General features: G+C 33.9%; 2 protein-coding genes across 3 annotated transcripts; one reads left to right on the top strand and one right to left on the bottom strand.

The window, feature by feature from the left end:
- Window positions 1-593: 593 nt before the first annotated feature.
- LOC137823201 (PHD finger protein ALFIN-LIKE 4) lies at window positions 594-8,657 on the top strand. The gene is made up of 5 exons (XM_068628371.2): window positions 594-817; window positions 908-940; window positions 6,772-7,000; window positions 7,797-7,926; window positions 8,113-8,657. The coding sequence occupies exons 1-5, from the start codon at window positions 598-600 to the stop codon at window positions 8,371-8,373; spliced, it is 873 nt and encodes a 290-aa protein (XP_068484472.1). The 5' UTR covers window positions 594-597; the 3' UTR covers window positions 8,374-8,657.
- A 1,705-nt stretch (window positions 8,658-10,362) lies between these two features.
- Window positions 10,363-14,862, bottom strand: LOC137823200 (protein PLASTID MOVEMENT IMPAIRED 1-RELATED 1). 2 transcript variants are annotated; one of them, XM_068628370.1, is made up of 4 exons: window positions 14,715-14,862; window positions 14,515-14,616; window positions 11,974-14,363; window positions 10,363-11,878 (listed from the first exon to the last, which is right to left on the bottom strand). In XM_068628370.1, exons 3-4 carry the CDS (start codon window positions 14,355-14,357, stop codon window positions 10,708-10,710), a joined length of 3,555 nt encoding a protein of 1,184 aa, XP_068484471.1. In that variant the 5' UTR covers window positions 14,358-14,363; window positions 14,515-14,616; window positions 14,715-14,862; the 3' UTR covers window positions 10,363-10,707. The 2 variants fall into 2 exon arrangements, with proteins under 2 accessions (XP_068484471.1, XP_068484470.1); XM_068628369.2 differs by having other exon boundaries at window positions 11,974-14,360; window positions 14,715-14,840.
- Window positions 14,863-16,704: the final 1,842 nt, after the last annotated feature.

Below are 16,704 nucleotides of genomic sequence, written 5' to 3' on the forward strand. Positions count from 1 at the left end.
AGGTGTTATCTTACTCTATTGAATTTTTACTTTTAATATAATTAAATGACATGTTTCATTTTCTCAAAATTGAATTATCATTGGTTAAAACCCAATTGATCATTTAGCACGACTTACTATTTTGGTGATATTTTTAAAAAATTTCAACCACTTCATTAATTATCTTGTAAAATTAAAATTAAATTGATAAAAATCCTTCAATTTGGCTATTAAGAAATTTCAGACAATTATAATTTAAAATTTCTATAAAATATTTCATTTCATAAATAACGACAATAATCTTTAACAGCATATAATAATAAAAAAAAAACCCTGTGATTTAGTGTACATATTTATTCAAAATTATCTTTCAATTTTTGTTCTTACATAAGTAAAAACTCTCATATATCGACTAAATTAAAAATATATTTTAAATATTTGCTAAATTTTGTATCAAGGTCTTCATATTTATTTCCTAATTATATAGTTTTTGTTATTTAAAAATATCCATAAAACTTAAAAAATATTTTTATTATATAATTATAACAATATAAAAAAATAATGTTGTGTAAATGACCCTATATACGCGCTTTTCTTCATTTTCCCTCTCTTTTATTTATGTTGCAGCAAATCCTAATCCTTCAAAATATCCCTATTTACCTTCTTCTCTCTCTCTCTCTCTCTCCTTCTTCTTCTTCTCAAATTTTCTTCTCTGCATTGTTGTTCTGCAGCGCAAGCTCAATGGACAGTGCCGGCCACTACAATCCCCGCACGGTGGAAGAGGTTTTCCGGGACTTCAAGGGCCGCAGAACTGGCATGATCAAAGCCCTCACCACTGGTCTTTCTCTATAATTTTATTTTCTGTTTTCAAATTCTAAGCACTGAACTTTGTTTCTGTAATTTACTGTGTTTTTGTTTGTCTTTGCAGATGTTGAGGAGTTTTACCAGCAGTGCGATCCTGGTTAGGGTTTAGCCTTCTCTTCTCTCTTGCGCTCCTTCTTTACTTGCTTCTTTCTGCGTGTTTTCACTCTCCAATTGTCTTTCTGTTTTTTCGTTTTTTTCTTGAACCCTTCCGCGTCTGTGGTTTCTTCTGTGACCGTTGCTTACTTACAAGTTTTACTGCATTGTCCGTGAGTGTGAAAGCCGGCCTTTTTTTTTTCCTTTTTAAATTTTAGTGGTTTCCGTTGTGTTTTTTTGTTGGATGAAGTGATTGTGTGAACTTTTTGAGCTTGCGTTTTGCTTAAATGTCAAATTGAGTTGCTGGTTTAATCAAAGTGTTTTTTTTGCTCTGAATAGGTGCTATGTAGGAAGCAGAATTTTAGTGCTTGGTGATTTTTGTTAACATTGCTGTTTGTTGGGTTTAGGGTATTGTTGCTTTGCTCTGTGGACTTGTTGTACCTTTTTTTTTGGCTTTTATAGATGGGGTTTTGGTCATCCTAGATCCCAAAACTAAACTGAATGAAACGGATGTTTGTTTCTTCTGACCTTTTAGTATTAGTTGTATTTTATGTTCTGAATTCTGATTGTATTGAACTGTCTGGATTAGCTTTTTTGGGGGCGGGAGGAGATTCTATTTACACCCGCCTTTTTTTTCTCTTCATAACAACCTTTTGCGCTTTTTGTGACAAAAATAAATACTCTTATGGGAAACTAATTTCGAGAACATAATCTTGGGAATCTATAGGCATTCCAGAATTTTGATCTAACATTCAAGTGTTCTGTAGATGTTCCAGAGAGGCTCATGCTACTGTAGTGCAGATGTTTTAGTATTGGCAGATGGTGTAGCTAGAGTGGAAGCTTTGGGTGGTCGTGTGGTTTGAATTTTTAATGAAGGACTGTGGTTGGTGTTAGCCTTTTTTTTCTCTTCATAACAACCTTTTGCGCTTTTTGTGACAAAAATAAATACTCTTATGGGAAACTAATTTCGAGAACATAATCTTGGGAATCTATAGGCATTCCAGAATTTTGATCTAACATTCAAGTGTTCTGTAGATGTTCCAGAGAGGCTCATGCTACTGTAGTGCAGATGTTTTAGTATTGGCAGATGGTGTAGCTAGAGTGGAAGCTTTGGGTGGTCGTGTGGTTTGAATTTTTAATGAAGGACTGTGGTTGGTGTTAGTTGTAGTTCTACAACGATGATACCGTGGATGGTGTCAGTATGGTGGGTCTTTGGGAGTGTATCTGAGCTCCCTGTACTGTGGTGAGCGTGTGAAGTCTTTTTTGAGAGTGGGGAAATACTGATTAATATTTTTTGGTAAGGGTGACATGAATGTGCTATATGGATGCCGATAGATTGCATTATGCACTCTATGCATGGGTAAAAACGGGGTAGATGTAATTGGGTTCATTGTGGTAGTGGGATGATGGTTACCCGGTATGAGTTATGTGATGAACAAGAAAAGTTGTCACCTCTGCACAATCTAATTTCAAAATTTATTTCATACATTTTGGAAACTAGAACCCAGAACATCTAAATAAAGGTCCAGAAGTTAGTTTCCGGTAGGTCCACCAACCTAAAAAAAATGTTTGAGCGCTAACACTTACAGCACGGCTTGGGACAAGGAGGCTGCCAGGGCAAAAGCGTAAGAGGGGGTGATATGGTAGATTGTGGGGATGTTGGAAATAATTAAAGGTGCAAATACCTGTCAATTATTCAATACTAAATCTTCCATATTTTTTTGTCTGCTATACTTCTTGTAGCAATTAAAAGGCTATTGGTGGTGAAGAAATGTTTTTCAATTTTTTCCTGAAAACAAAAACGTTCCATTTTGATGAATCAATACAGTAATCAAAGAAACTAATTGTGATTTAAAATACTCTGCTCATTATAACGTCTAAAAATGGGACTCATAACTACTTTTCATATAATATTCAAATAATTTTTTGTTTTAATATGAATTTTTTTGCTAAATACTCATATGTCAAGGATTCTCCACATGACATTGTGCATGTTCTGGTTGGCCAGAAGTTCATTCGTCATACTAAACATCAATTTACATTATGTAAGTTAAATATCAAAGTAAATTAAAAGGAGATGAATAATCATTTACACAATTTCTGAATCCTAGATCTACTAAAAAAAAATACAAAAGAAGCATGATCCAGACTTAGGACAATCATCTACACCCACCCATGCTCACCAAAACTCTAAATAGATGTCTTAGAGACTTTCAACAAGCTCCAGGTGAAGAATCTTTGAGATTCTCCTCCAGGACCACCTCAAGAGTCCTCTCTCATCTCAGTGTCATCATCTGATATCTTAATCAACATCTCTAAGTCTTCATTTGGATTACATCTTGTTTCTCCTTCTTTAAGTTGTCGTCCATCAAGTTTATTGTTGGTGGAGCCATTCTCCTGGTGCTTTCCCCAGCTAAGGTCAGATGGGATGATGGATGGACAATGGGTAACATGGTATCTGAAGGTTGGGTTGAGTAGGAGGTATAGTTTTTGAATTCTTCTAACAAAAGTTGGGTTCTATAGATGATGAGAAAGAAGAAGAGACAAGTTGATGATCTCGACTGGTGCACTAGTATGGTAGTATGTCTATGTTAGTTGAGTCAACTCGATAAAACATTTTATAAGTCTTAGGTCTGGCATGAGGATCATACAACAATACAATGTGGAATCGAAGGTGGCCAACAAAATTATTTTCATCCATGAAGTGCCATGTGTCCACCTGGCCTCAAAGGCACTAATCTGTGTGCGTATCCGAGGTAGTGAATCCACCATCTAACTCTAAAAAATGTTATGTGTGGAAAGAGTTTCTACTCCCAAGTCACAAACAAAAGACCTTTCAATTACGTACAAATCATATCATTCATTTCTAAAAGATCTAATCACAAATTTGCTTGTGTTAACTTATCATATCTTGTGCCCATTGTTACTAGGACTTCTAGAACTCTCAAAACTCATTCATTAAGCTAGATGGTTGTTGAGAGTACACTATATCCTTGGTACTATGGTGGGTTCTCACAAACCGATGATGTCTTGTATCTACTGCCGTGGCTCTCAAGCTGCTATGTGATCTTTCATCACCACACCTGCCAAAGAAACCTTACAATCATCTCTCAGGTTCTGATTGTGGTTATCCTTCGCTTTGAAGATTACTTCTTCATTGACATAATTCCCTTCATGGGATTAATCTTCTAGGATTTGTGGTATCCTTAGTTAAACAGTATCAGACAAAGGTTCGCCACAATGATTCCACAATACAAAGCCATTCCTCCCGCTGCAGATACTTCTGCCCAAATGGCCTTCTCTATCATAGTAATTACATGACTGAAACCTTTGCATGCATGATCCTTTCCATCTTCATTCATTAAGTCTTATGAAATTTGTTTCTTTCTCAATGTTCATGCACAATGTTCTTGAAATATATGCCTAAGGGTGTTTGAAGTTATTAAGTCTTTTAATAAGATTCACACTTTCATTTGGGATTATCATTTTGGAATGATAAAATATCATTGGAAGACATTTTTATTGTTTCGAAAACTCAAGTATTGAGTCCATTCATTCTTACTTTCATACATATTTTGGGAATCCAATCCAATTCAAATTCGAGATATAATTACATGAATAAGGATATTTCATACACTTTAGCCCTTAGTTCTTCATTCATCAATGATTTTAAATATTATAACTATATATGATCATTCAATTGATTTCATAGACCTTTAGACATAATTCATTTTATGTAATCCATCAAACAAAGTCACAATCAATTTAAACATGATCTATTCACCTAATCAATCTGATAATTAGTTATTCTGAGCAGATAAGGTTTTTGTCCTTTATTACTGCATTTAATCAATCACATGTGTATCAAATTTACTCAATGTAATCGATTATTATCTATGATAATCGATTATTTACGCAAGATAATCAATTATATCTTAGGATAAATGATTATTTGCGCATTCATACTTGAAGTAAGTCTCAGAAGCATGAAATAAATGATTATTTATTGAATATAATCAATTAACTTGTTATTCTTACCCTTCATTAATGTTTCTCAGTGACTCAAGAAAGCATACTCAAAGATAAATCATCCAATGTATCATAACATAATGGCACACTTTTTTTAAACATGAATATACACCAATTTCATTACAACTAAGTCAATATGTGATAAAACATTCAACTTGACCAAGAAGAAAAGGAAAACTCCTCCATACCTTGGATTGTTGATTTCTAAGCTATCAAGCAGTTAGGGGTTCAAGAGTTGGTGCCAATGCTTTACAGAGAAACACATTAAAACTGAGAGATTGGTTCAATTTAAGGATAACTAAAAGATATAGCTTTGAAGAATGTTAAAAACCATGGTTCAACCTCTCCTTTGTCCTTACCTTATCTCTATGAAGAAAGCTTCAAGATTGCAAGTGCTTGTTGTAGAAGGAGCAACAAAACCCTCTCTTCATCTACCTAATTCACGTTTTTGTTTCTGGTGCAAACAAGGAGCTTGAAATGCCAAGGTTCCCCCTTTTGTAATGGCCATCAAACAATAGGAAAGTTTGGGTAAAAAATTGTGCCAATGGGCGTTTTGGTCAACTGAAGGTACAAGGGTGTGATTTGAATCAGACTGATGGCAAGGATACTTCATTGCATATACAAGAAATGCCCATTTGTTGCTAATTTGGGTTTTGCATTTCTTTACCAAAATTGGTTGAGCTAGATTAGGCAAAAAATGGATAATCTGCTTTTACCACAATTGGTAATTCTGTTGTAATTATCCTAGGAATCGGTGTTAATCACCTAGAACTTGGTATGTCTACATTACCTCCACACACTGTAAATTTTACGTAGTTTGACATAATGTGGCGTAGGATCAAACAGTGTAATTTAATTGTACTGTAGTTGGTTTTCTAAGTTCATTGTCATTTCTGTTAAGTCCTAAACATTTCATAGAGTAACTATCACAAATAAACATTGCAGACAAACTAACTTGATATCTGCTTGAAATTAATATAGACAATTGCTAACATATACAGTTAACACTAATATTTATTTAATTATCAAATTGATATTTCTAGGTGTTACACACTTACTCTATTTGCTTTGTATTATTTCTGAAATCCTAAATATTTTATACTTCTTCCACCAAGAGTGAAGACACCTCTTACGACAATGTATAACTGTTTTTAAGAATTTATTCAAATGCTACATATTAAACATTAAACTGTATTATAAATTTATATAAAAGATAGTATTTTACAATTTTCTTTTTATATGCTTTGTTCCTTTTTCCAACTCTAGATAGGATCTGAATTTAGTTGACAACCTTGTTTTGTGTATTTTTGTGACTTCCATATTCTTTTTGGAAGTATGTATGGGTTTGTGTAGAAGTTCCCCGTTCTGTTATATTTTATTAGGTGCAATGGGTTACTTAGTTTTACTCATCATTTAAATATTTGACAGATTTTGAATCAATCATATGGAGCGAATAAAGATTTTGGTCTACTGCTATTCATTACTTTGGGATGATGACAAATTTGAAGAACTGGATTTTATATTTCTCTGTTTTTCTTTCAATAAGAGAGTATTTCCCTATATGTGTTGGTTTTAATAGCTAGAGCTAAATATATTCTTTGTTGTTTTCTTTGTTACTGCGCTAGATGCTTGGTTGTCTCTGTTATCTCGAGTTAAAATTAGATGTGAATTTCTTTTCATTTTGTTATATTATTTAGTACTTTTGCAAATATCTAAAAAATCTAACTCGCAATCTCTGGTTTATCTAACAAGCTTACATTGTAAAATGTATTGATGCTTTACTTTTTTTTACCTGTTTTACATCAGAAAAGGAGAATCTATGTCTATATGGATTCCCCAATGAACAATGGGAAGTTAATTTGCCAGCTGAAGAAGTTCCTCCAGAACTTCCCGAGCCTGCATTGGGCATAAACTTTGCTAGGGATGGGATGCAAGAAAAGGACTGGTTATCTTTAGTTGCTGTTCACAGTGATGCATGGTTACAATCAGTGGCTTTTTACTTTGGAGCAAGATTTGGTTTTGATAAAGCTGACAGGTATAATAATTTTTTTCTCCAATCCTTTATCACGTTATTCTCTGACAGTTGTTTCGGATGTTGGATTAGAATATGTTTGGGATGCATGCCACTATTACTTCTGAACTTATGCTTCTTATGTGGCTGTATTGATTTATTTGTCTGCATAATGTATTCAGTTGAGATTTAGTTAATGGAAAAATATTGCAGCGTAGACTTTTAATTTTTATCTGTGCAGTTTTTAATGTTTTCTGATGATTTGTTTGACTTAATAAAATATGATGCCTGAATAGTTTATATGGAAAAAATTTCAGTCAACACAAAATCATAAGCATGAGATTGACAATATCTGTCTTATGGTTGTAGGTTAGAGCTTTGTTTCATTTATGCAATTGCAAAAGGAAAAGCGCAGCTGAAAAAAGCATAAGCAAGACGCTTTTCTTATGTCCTGTGTCATTGACTGTCTTTCCTTTGCTTATACTGGATCAAAATGGTTTTGGCAATTTAACTATTTCATAAACAATTCAGTGTTTTCCTACATATGTTTTCGGTATGTACTCATCTGGAAAGAATGTTATTAAGAATTTGAATTTAAGATTATAAGCTTTTCTCTTTTTGGAAAAAAAAGGGGGTTTGGCACTTTGCATTATTTGCAGCTGATGGCAATAAAATTCCCATGTACATGCATGGGTTCATATGCCCCTCGTGACTAGTTAGCAATATAATATATGTATGTTTTGGAATACATAATTCATTCAAAGCAAGTATACTTGTTAATTGTAAGCTGACCAATGATTACATGCAATTCTTTGTGCAGGAAACGCCTGTTCACTATGATTAATGATCTGCCTACAATATTCGAGGTTGTAACTGGATCTGCAATGAAACAGGCAAAGGAGAAGTCATCTGACCGCAACAGCAGCAAATCAAAGTCCAATTCAAAAGGGGTAAGAAAACATCCTGTCACCTCTGCTAAATGTTTGAAATTTTCGGCTTTCTTAACCATTTTTAGTATCATAATTGCACTTATTTTTAATACTCTTGTTAGATGTTATGTTTACTTGTTAATTTATTTCCTTTCTAAATTGTCATTTTTACACTATTGTCTGCTATTTGGAACAAAATAAAAATAGCGAGGATCTGAATCTGTGAAGTATGTAAAGCAAGAAATGAAGGAGGAAGAGGAGGTATTGGACGAAGTAGAAGAGGAGGAGCACGGGGAGACCTTGTGTGGTGCTTGTGGGGAGAACTATGCATCCGATGAGTTCTGGATTTGTTGCGACATATGCGAGAAGTGGTTTCATGGCAAGTGTGTGAAGATCACTCCTGCTCGGGCTGAGCACATCAAACACTACAAGTGTCCCTCATGCAGCAACAAGAGAGCAAAACCTTGATATCATATATAATAGTGTTATGGGGTAGGTATCAGACCCCTGTAAATCATGCTGAACTGCTAACTTGTTAGTTGCTTAGGCTTTCTGTATTCTGCCCTGTTGTTGCATCGTAGGTATTCGCTAGTTTGGTCTCGTCAACTCAATGTGGATGTAATTATTCAACATTTGATAGTTTTCTGGTTCTGAACTTCTGTAACCTTTTCCCCTGCATTGCGATATGTTTGTTCTTAGTACCATTAGTATCTGATAACATATGTGCAGCAGGCTTCATTTGTTCTTGTTAATATGTTTTCATTTTTCTCTTGGGTCTGCTAGCATTATCCACTACAGCTTCGGAGAAACGACCCAAGTTTGTTATGAATTTAACAGACAAAATTTAAGGTGTGCATTTTGTGCTTTTGCTATTACTAGAATGAAGAGTGGAATTGGTCGGATAAAAGATGACATGAAAAAGAATGTTCCACACTAATGGATTCCACTTCATAACACTGTTTTCAATGCACCAGATCTTGTAACCCTTGTGAACAAGACACTAAGGATTAGTATTAGAAGTCTGATGCTCAATGCTCTGGCCAACAATGGCACCGTGGCAATGGGGGAAGGCATGGTCAGCGAGAATGATGAAACTAAGGTGCCATGTAAGAGTATGCTTGATTCTGGGGTATTTTCTTTCTGTACTCTTGTTATTTCTTCTTCAACTCGTATAAAATGATTAATGCATAGCATTTTATAATAAATTATAAATTATACTTTAAAATACATAATCTGAAATAAATTATTTTGGGTTGATTATATAGTTCTGTTTTAGATGAAGTAATTCTAAAATATATAATAAGTGTGAAATTTAAGAGAAGTCCTTTATTATGTTTATTTCAAGCCTATCTCGTGTTTAAAATGTGAAGTAAGATCAAACTATTTTTTAAAAGCTTTTGAAATAAACAAATGACTTATTTTTTATAACTAAATTTGCAATAAAGCAGCTTATAAGTTGGTTAGTGAAGTGTTTTGGACAACAATGCCTTCTTAATTTTCTAGTGTTTTACTCGCTTCTCCGTAAAAAATATATTAGCTTATTTCGAATTGTTTATTTATTGTAACGTCTTAATTTTTAATTATTTGTTTTAGGAAATTAAAAATATTAACTATTTTTTAAAATTTCTTTACATGAAACAAAAGAATGTCACTTAAATATGTAAATGATATACTTAAACAAAACTTTGACGCTTACAGTTATTTATAGTTTGCTCTCTAAAATTAATTTATATTTTATTTTTTAATTAGAAGTACATATTTTTAATTCCAATGTTAAATACTTTTTGAATTAGAATCAATTTTTTTAATATATCCATAGTATTGAATTATATCTAAATAAATTCTTATATTCTGATATTATTGAGCATTAATATAACACTTTTGAAATATTTTAACTTTACATAAATTATGTTCTCTCTTGAAAAATATTTAAATAAACATTAACTTAATGTTGTCATGTATCAATGCCTAATAGAGTCATGGAAACGTTTACGTAAAGAAAGAAACGTAAAGAAAGAAAACTGTAAACATTACGACAATTATAAGAAATTATATTTTACAAGAATTTAGAAAAAAAATACATTTGTAAATAAAAAAGGTATATTTAAACAATAAACATTTAAAATATACTCATCAGATGTTTAGTTTCGAATATATACTTGTCTTAAAGTGACTGGTTTGTGCAACATTTGAATCTCTTTAATATAAACACCTTTTAACGACTTTGTTTTTTATTTTCTATTGTTCTTGAACCAGTTTTGAAAATTTATGACTTCATAAGATGAAATGCAAATTTTAGATATAATTCTGAAGGTGAAAGTAAGATATTTAAGATTAAGTACTGATGGTTTTCAAAACCAACCAAACATGCAGAACGTTTTATCGAAATCTTAGACCAAACAGCAATCATTTTTCTGAACTGTGCATCTTAAATTTGCAATTGTAATAAAATTAACATTTTTCTGCAAGAATACTCCATTGTGGACTGCAAATATAATTTACTCCATGTAACATACAAACACTTCTTCCTGAAGACATAAATACAACAGATGCATGCACAAGTTACAATTGGCTATACAATAGAAAAATGTGCCTACAGCAAAATACAGAAAATCCCTCATATTTTCTATGTATCTCGTAGTACTTTGCAATTATTAGAGGATCAGTCCAATTTCGTTGATGCTACTATAACAAAACCAAACAATGCCCAAGCACAGGTTCCTGAGTGACAAGGCGTTCAGAAACAGATGGCTTGATGACATTAACAACTCCAAAAGACAACAAGAGTCTATGTTGTGGACTTCAGCTGAGTCTTATGGTGTCATTTGGTATAATGACATTGGGGTTTCTTATATGTTGATTTAGTGCTGTCAACTCCTTCCATTTCCCTCGATTGCCAAAAACACGAGATGATATGCTCCACAAGGTGTCACCAGGTTGCACCTTTGTGGTAGCTGGAGCATTAGATTTAGATGCACCCTTTGATTTCATCAATGAAAGCTTATTATTGCCCTTCCCCATTCCATTAGCAAGCAACCAGCGAGAACCAGATTGTTGCTGGCTTGAAGTGCCCCAGAGCTTCTTTTTCTGAGGCTCAGGCTTCAGACCTGCCACATGGACTTCTGTGATTCTGAACTGAGGAATGCCCTCTTCCTCGTCAGAACTTTTCTCCTCTTTCTGGGTGTCCTTCGTGTCCACCTTCGCTAGGATTTCCCTATCATCATCCTCGTCATTGTTTTTCATTATGAAAGACACACTATTGTAAATTTTTTGCTTTGGAAGCATGAACTCTCTCTCAACTTGTATAAGAGCAAGCATTGGTGTTCCAACCGGCTCGTAATTTCTCAGAGGGTCACGGAGTTGCACCATTAATGCTACTGTGAAATTGTTTCCTAGCAAACCACATCTTCTGCTTTTGCCTCGTCTCTTCTCTCCCTTCGAACTCTGACGAATGAAGTCAAAAGAGTTGGCATGATGGGCTGCAAGAAGTTTGGAAGTATGCTCACTGATATTATCTATATCATCAATCTCACCTGAATCCAGCCTCATCCATTCATCAAGAGTTAATGATAGGCCCATTATTCCATCAACACCATCACCGCCATCAGTCCCATCTTTTACATCCATCAACTGCAAAGCAGCAGCACCATCCAGGCCAAGGGACCCACTAATATCAACACCATTGCCCTGCAGAGCCGAAATATCCCCAATGGACTGTGCAATGATGTTTGACGGTGCCTCCTCTTCTGACATCCCAGATTGGATTCTCAAACCCTCCATTGAAAGTGCTTCAATTTTATCCATAGCCAATGGAGCAAGGTCTTCAACTGAAACAAACTCTGAACCTAGTTGGTTGGCCACTGTTCTAGAACTAAACTTGCCAGACTTTTGTCCAGACGGCATTCCTTTCAAGTCCCTTTGCAGATGAACACTGCCTTGCCCTGTTGCTGGATCATGCTGCAAATGGCTTTGCCTGCATAAAGCAAAGCAAAATTCAATCAGTAAAACATTTAAGAATGACTACTAAAAACTCAGCCAAGACCAGTGATACAAACAGGATAGGCTAACCTCTCTGCTCCTTCTAAGACAGGCATAGCTTCCCATGCTACCTGTTGCATTGTCTTCCCTGTGATATCTTCTAGCGGCATTAACTCCTTTGCCTGCATTGAGAGCTTTTCAATTCCCACTGAAGCCAAACACTGCAAAACCTCCATTATCCCAGAACCCATTTCTGCAGGTACCACGACAGGGTTGGATACCTGCATGATTAAACTCCCACCACTTTTAGAATTCTTGAAAAGTGAGGGATTCATAGAGCGTAGGAAACCCCCGTCTTTTGTCTGAAGAAAAGGGCCCAACCCATCATCAAGAGGAGGCAATATAGGAGTCTCTTCAGGAGGCAAAGGAATTGGACTTCCAAAACCAGTAAAATCTTTTGGTGGAGAACGATGAAAAGCCTCCTCATTCAAACCCCATTGACGCATCAAGGCTTCTGTTTCCATGTCTTCTAGTATCTGAGCCCTCTGTTTGCTCCTCACATCCTGAGACTCAGCTAGATGCTCCTCCTGCAGCTCTTGGAAAAAGGATGATGAGTTAACATCTTCAGAAAAGTTCCACTGCTCAGATGCAGTGGAACCATCATAGCCACCATCTGCTTCATTATCGTGGTTCATTTCAAAATCAAACAAAGAGGAGAAGTCCCCATCCAAAGCCTCCTTCTCAAATTGTCTTAAAAGTAGCTCTCTTGGAGATTCAGGCTCACTTTCACAACTCAACGCCATTGGACTACAGTCTAACATGCTTAAAAACTCACTGGCAACTGATTCAGTAACATCATCCAAGCTATGTGACTTTGTCATCTTATGTTCAGATTTAAATTCTGCTGTTTTGGGAGATTCTAGTGCCACTCTCTCCAAATTTGATACACTATTTAAAGCAGATTCTAGTTCTTGCAGGAGCAGCTCATTAGTATCACTATCAAAGCCATCCTCTTTGCCAGTAAATTCCTCTACCACTACCTGGTCCTTAGAACTATCATTTACCTCATCCAGAAAATCATATTTAACACTGTCTTCAAAAGGTTCTTGTATACCAGATATACCAAGAACTGTAGAAGCATCTTCAGGAGCCTTCACAATGAATTCCTCTGTTACAACAGGTTCACTTGATGATAGTTCTATGCCCTTATCAACAACAACAAAATCATTACCTTGAAACTCTTCAAGCTTTTCATTTGCGGAATCAGGTAAAGAATTGTCATCTGGTTTAATTATCTCCAGCTTTTCTTGAAACACAGAGAGTCCAGGTTCGTCATGCACTGGACATTTATCTTCAGCCTTACTCACATGCTCATCAAATGTTTCTTTTCCAAGAACGGAAGCATATGCATCTGGTTTGATTGACGCAAGATTTTCAGTGAATGAATCAACTTCTGCTTCGCCATGCAGAGAACTAACCTTTTCTTCATCAAATTTCTTATATAAGATGTCTATTGAGCTGGCTAGAGCAGACTTAGTTGATGGCAACACCTCATGAAGATCCTTTACCTCATCTGAACCTCGAGGTGAGAATTGCAAACTAGAGGTACGCCTCATCCTGCTGCTTCCATCAAACTGTCGGGGTTTAGCCTCTTGCTTCATCAGAGCAATACTATTCTGCCTGGAAGTCAATACGTTAGACGCATTATGGCTGTCTCTGGTAGCACTGGTATTATCACCAACCACCGTATAGCCAAAACTGACATTCATCACAGAACCCTTAGCCACTCCTGATAGTCGAAAACTAGTAGTCCACTTCCCCGAGCTCTTCTCCTCCTCAAGCTCCTCCAGAGTGAGAGGAAGCAACCTTGTCAGATCCACCCGGTGCTTTCCCAAATCCATCTCCTGCGCACTCAGAAGCGAAGCATATAGCAAAAAATGCTTTGCTTCATACTTGGCAGAATGGTGAGGTCCACTCCTACTGCCATACACCGAGCAAGTGTAGGTCAACTTCTCTTCAAATTCAGCCACAGACTGAATCACCTTGGCAGCACCAGTCACAAGAACCCCATCACGCCTTTTCCAGTACACAGCAATACTAGCATTCTCAAAACTTGGAGGCAACCCTTCAATCAAATGAACTTGCAGATAAAAACTACAATTAAACCTCTTATTTCGGATGTGGGAAAGGGCCCTTAGAGGCCTCCAATTCCAAATGGACTTCTTATCCTTCTGAACACCATCATCATCATCATTATTATGATTATTACCACTTGCTTTAGACTTAGATTTGGGATCAGGTAACTGAGATTTCCCAGTGAATTTAGATCGAGAATTTACACTAGGTATTGAACTCCTTGAAGACCCTCTATCCAAGTACAAAGCTTTGTTAATGGTTTCAACATCCTTTAGCAACTTCTTCGGGGCACTAGAACCCCCACCACTCTTCTTCCCAGCCTCCATTCTCGACAACATCCTCTTCTACCCAACAAACAAATAAAAGTCAATTCAATGAAACAGAACCCAACCCAGAATCTTTTATAGAAAAAATATAAATCAAACACAGGAAATTATTAAACCACATGGCAAAATTTAATAACAAAATCACAAAAAGAGTGAAAAGATTGAGTACCAGGCAGTGTTGGAGATGAAACCAAAGCAACCGCAAAAATATTAGGTCAGCGAACCCAATCCATAGACACCTACCCTTGTTCTCAAATTCAACACTGAAACTCTATAACCCAAAAAAATTCCATTTTTTCAGTCACAGGTCAAAAAGGGAGAAACTTAAAGATAGAAGAAGATGAAGAAGAAGAAGAAAACGAAACTTACGAAAAGTTTGGCAATTTGTCAGCAGAGCTTGTTATCTTCTCTTCTACAATCTCTTTCTCTCTCTAGGAATTGCCGCTTCCTCTTTCAAAACCAAAGAATTGAAGTTGAAAAAACTGCAGAAATAAATATAATATTATAATTTTAATATATTTTATTTTATTTTTTCATGCGCGTATCTACCCCAAATCCCAATTATTAGTATAATTTTCTTGATTTTAATTCTTTCTGGTTCTGTCAAAAAAAAAATCTTACCTTTTCGCATTGTGTCGTTTCGTAATTATAACGGTAATTGCATGACTCTTCAGATTTTCCAATAATATTATTTTAAACATGGAATATGCATGGATCTTACACCACTATATAACTATTTACATAAAATTTACTTTAATACTAAATTTGTTAAAAGTGAATATTCAACACAATTTTGTAAGTGATGCTATTAGTTTAATATACTAACATTTATTTATTGTTTTACTAATATTACTTTTCATTTAATAATTTTTTAAAACAATATTATCTACATAAACAACAATGTTGATATAAGAAATAACTCGTCGTTTGCTTTATCTTGAATTTCATTATTTAACATTCCTTAATTTTAACTTTTAGAAGTAATTAGAGAGGACATTAAAAATTTAATATTGAATAGGTAAATATATCACATTAGTAAATAATTTTATTGATAAAAAAATTGATATATATTGTCAATAGATTAAATTTTAGTACAATTAATTATATTATTAGAGTAAATAAGAATGTTTAAACTAGTAATTTAACTAACGTTAATAAAGCTATACCAATAAAAACAACATAATACTTAGTATTTTTAATGTGTCACGTTATTTAAATTTGAAGTAATAAAAATGTTAGCTTCATTCTATGTATAAAATCATATGATATAACGATTCATGAGAATTGCTATAATAAACTGACTAAAGTTTGCATAATAATAATAAAAAAAATTATTTTTGTGTATTATGGTTAATTAGATTATGTCTAAATCAATTTATAAGCATTTCTTTTGCACTATACATTTCTTTGTTACTCGTAATTAATCTCTTCAACTAATTAATCAATTTATTGAAATTTGGTATTATATTCTTATTTTGTCACATGTCTCGAAGAAATTATAATAAATAAACTTAATCTTTATTTTTTAATTAACTATCCCAATAGATATTTTATTTAGTGTATTTGATCAATTTAAGTATTTTTTTTCAACCAATAATAAGTATACTTATAAGAACTAATTTTTATAAATTTAGAGAAAAGATTTCAAAATAAACATATTATTTAAAAAGGTTATAACTAAAACAAATAAATAATTCATTCTTTAAAGTAGTGTGTATTAGATTAAAATTATTATTATTATTATATATATATTATGATATTGAGTTTTTGATGATTAAATATGGCATACATCAATATTTGAGTTTTGTGTGATTGTTAAAATGTGGAAGGTTAGATTATAATACTATAATTATTTTGAATGTTAATGAGTATTTTTTGTTTATATAAGTTGTAGTCTTACATTGTTCAGAGTCGAGTTCAGTTCAATGATAATTTATATATATATTTTTTTAATTTATTGAAATATTTTTTAAGGATAAACTGTAACAGAATATCAGTTTTATCAATTGTATAATAAAAAAACTCAGCATGCAAAACATTTAATTTTAGGGAGAGTAGATTACACAAATTCAAATTTAGATATGAATGGGAAAAAGGAAACTTTATCTAACCCCAAAAGGAAAATAAAATAAACAAGCAAAAGGGCAAAAAAATATAGTGAAGTTAATCTGAATAAATTTAAAAGGAAAAAAGAAGAAGATAAAGAAAGATGCAAAGTGCAGAGAATATCTTACAGTGGAAGGTTAGAGGGTTCAGTAAACAATGTGCAAATATACTTAACTTTGCATCTACACTACATTTCTCACTATCAATACATCAATCTCTACAACTTTTTTCATAAACAATTCAAATTAATTAA

Source organism: Phaseolus vulgaris, chromosome 9, assembly GCF_051622355.1.
Source record: "Phaseolus vulgaris cultivar YP4 chromosome 9, ASM5162235v1, whole genome shotgun sequence".
NCBI classification, from domain to species: Eukaryota; Viridiplantae; Streptophyta; class Magnoliopsida; order Fabales; family Fabaceae; genus Phaseolus; species Phaseolus vulgaris.

Bases quoted from the DNA above. Each gene is read 5' to 3' on its own strand.
- LOC137823200 (XM_068628370.1), bottom strand. From the start codon at position 14,357: ATGTTGTCGAGAATGGAGGCTGGGAAGAAGAGTGGTGGGGGTTCTAGT. The intron at 11,879-11,973 runs GTTAGCCTATCC...TGCTTTATGCAG, and splicing joins GTCTTAGAAGGAGCAGAGAG to GCAAAGCCATTTGCAGCATG.
- LOC137823201 (XM_068628371.2), top strand. From the start codon at position 598: ATGTTGCAGCAAATCCTAATCCTTCAAAATATCCCTATTTACCTTCTT. The intron at 818-907 runs GTCTTTCTCTAT...TTGTCTTTGCAG, and splicing joins GATCAAAGCCCTCACCACTG to ATGTTGAGGAGTTTTACCAG. The intron at 941-6,771 runs GTTAGGGTTTAG...GTTTTACATCAG, and splicing joins TTACCAGCAGTGCGATCCTG to AAAAGGAGAATCTATGTCTA.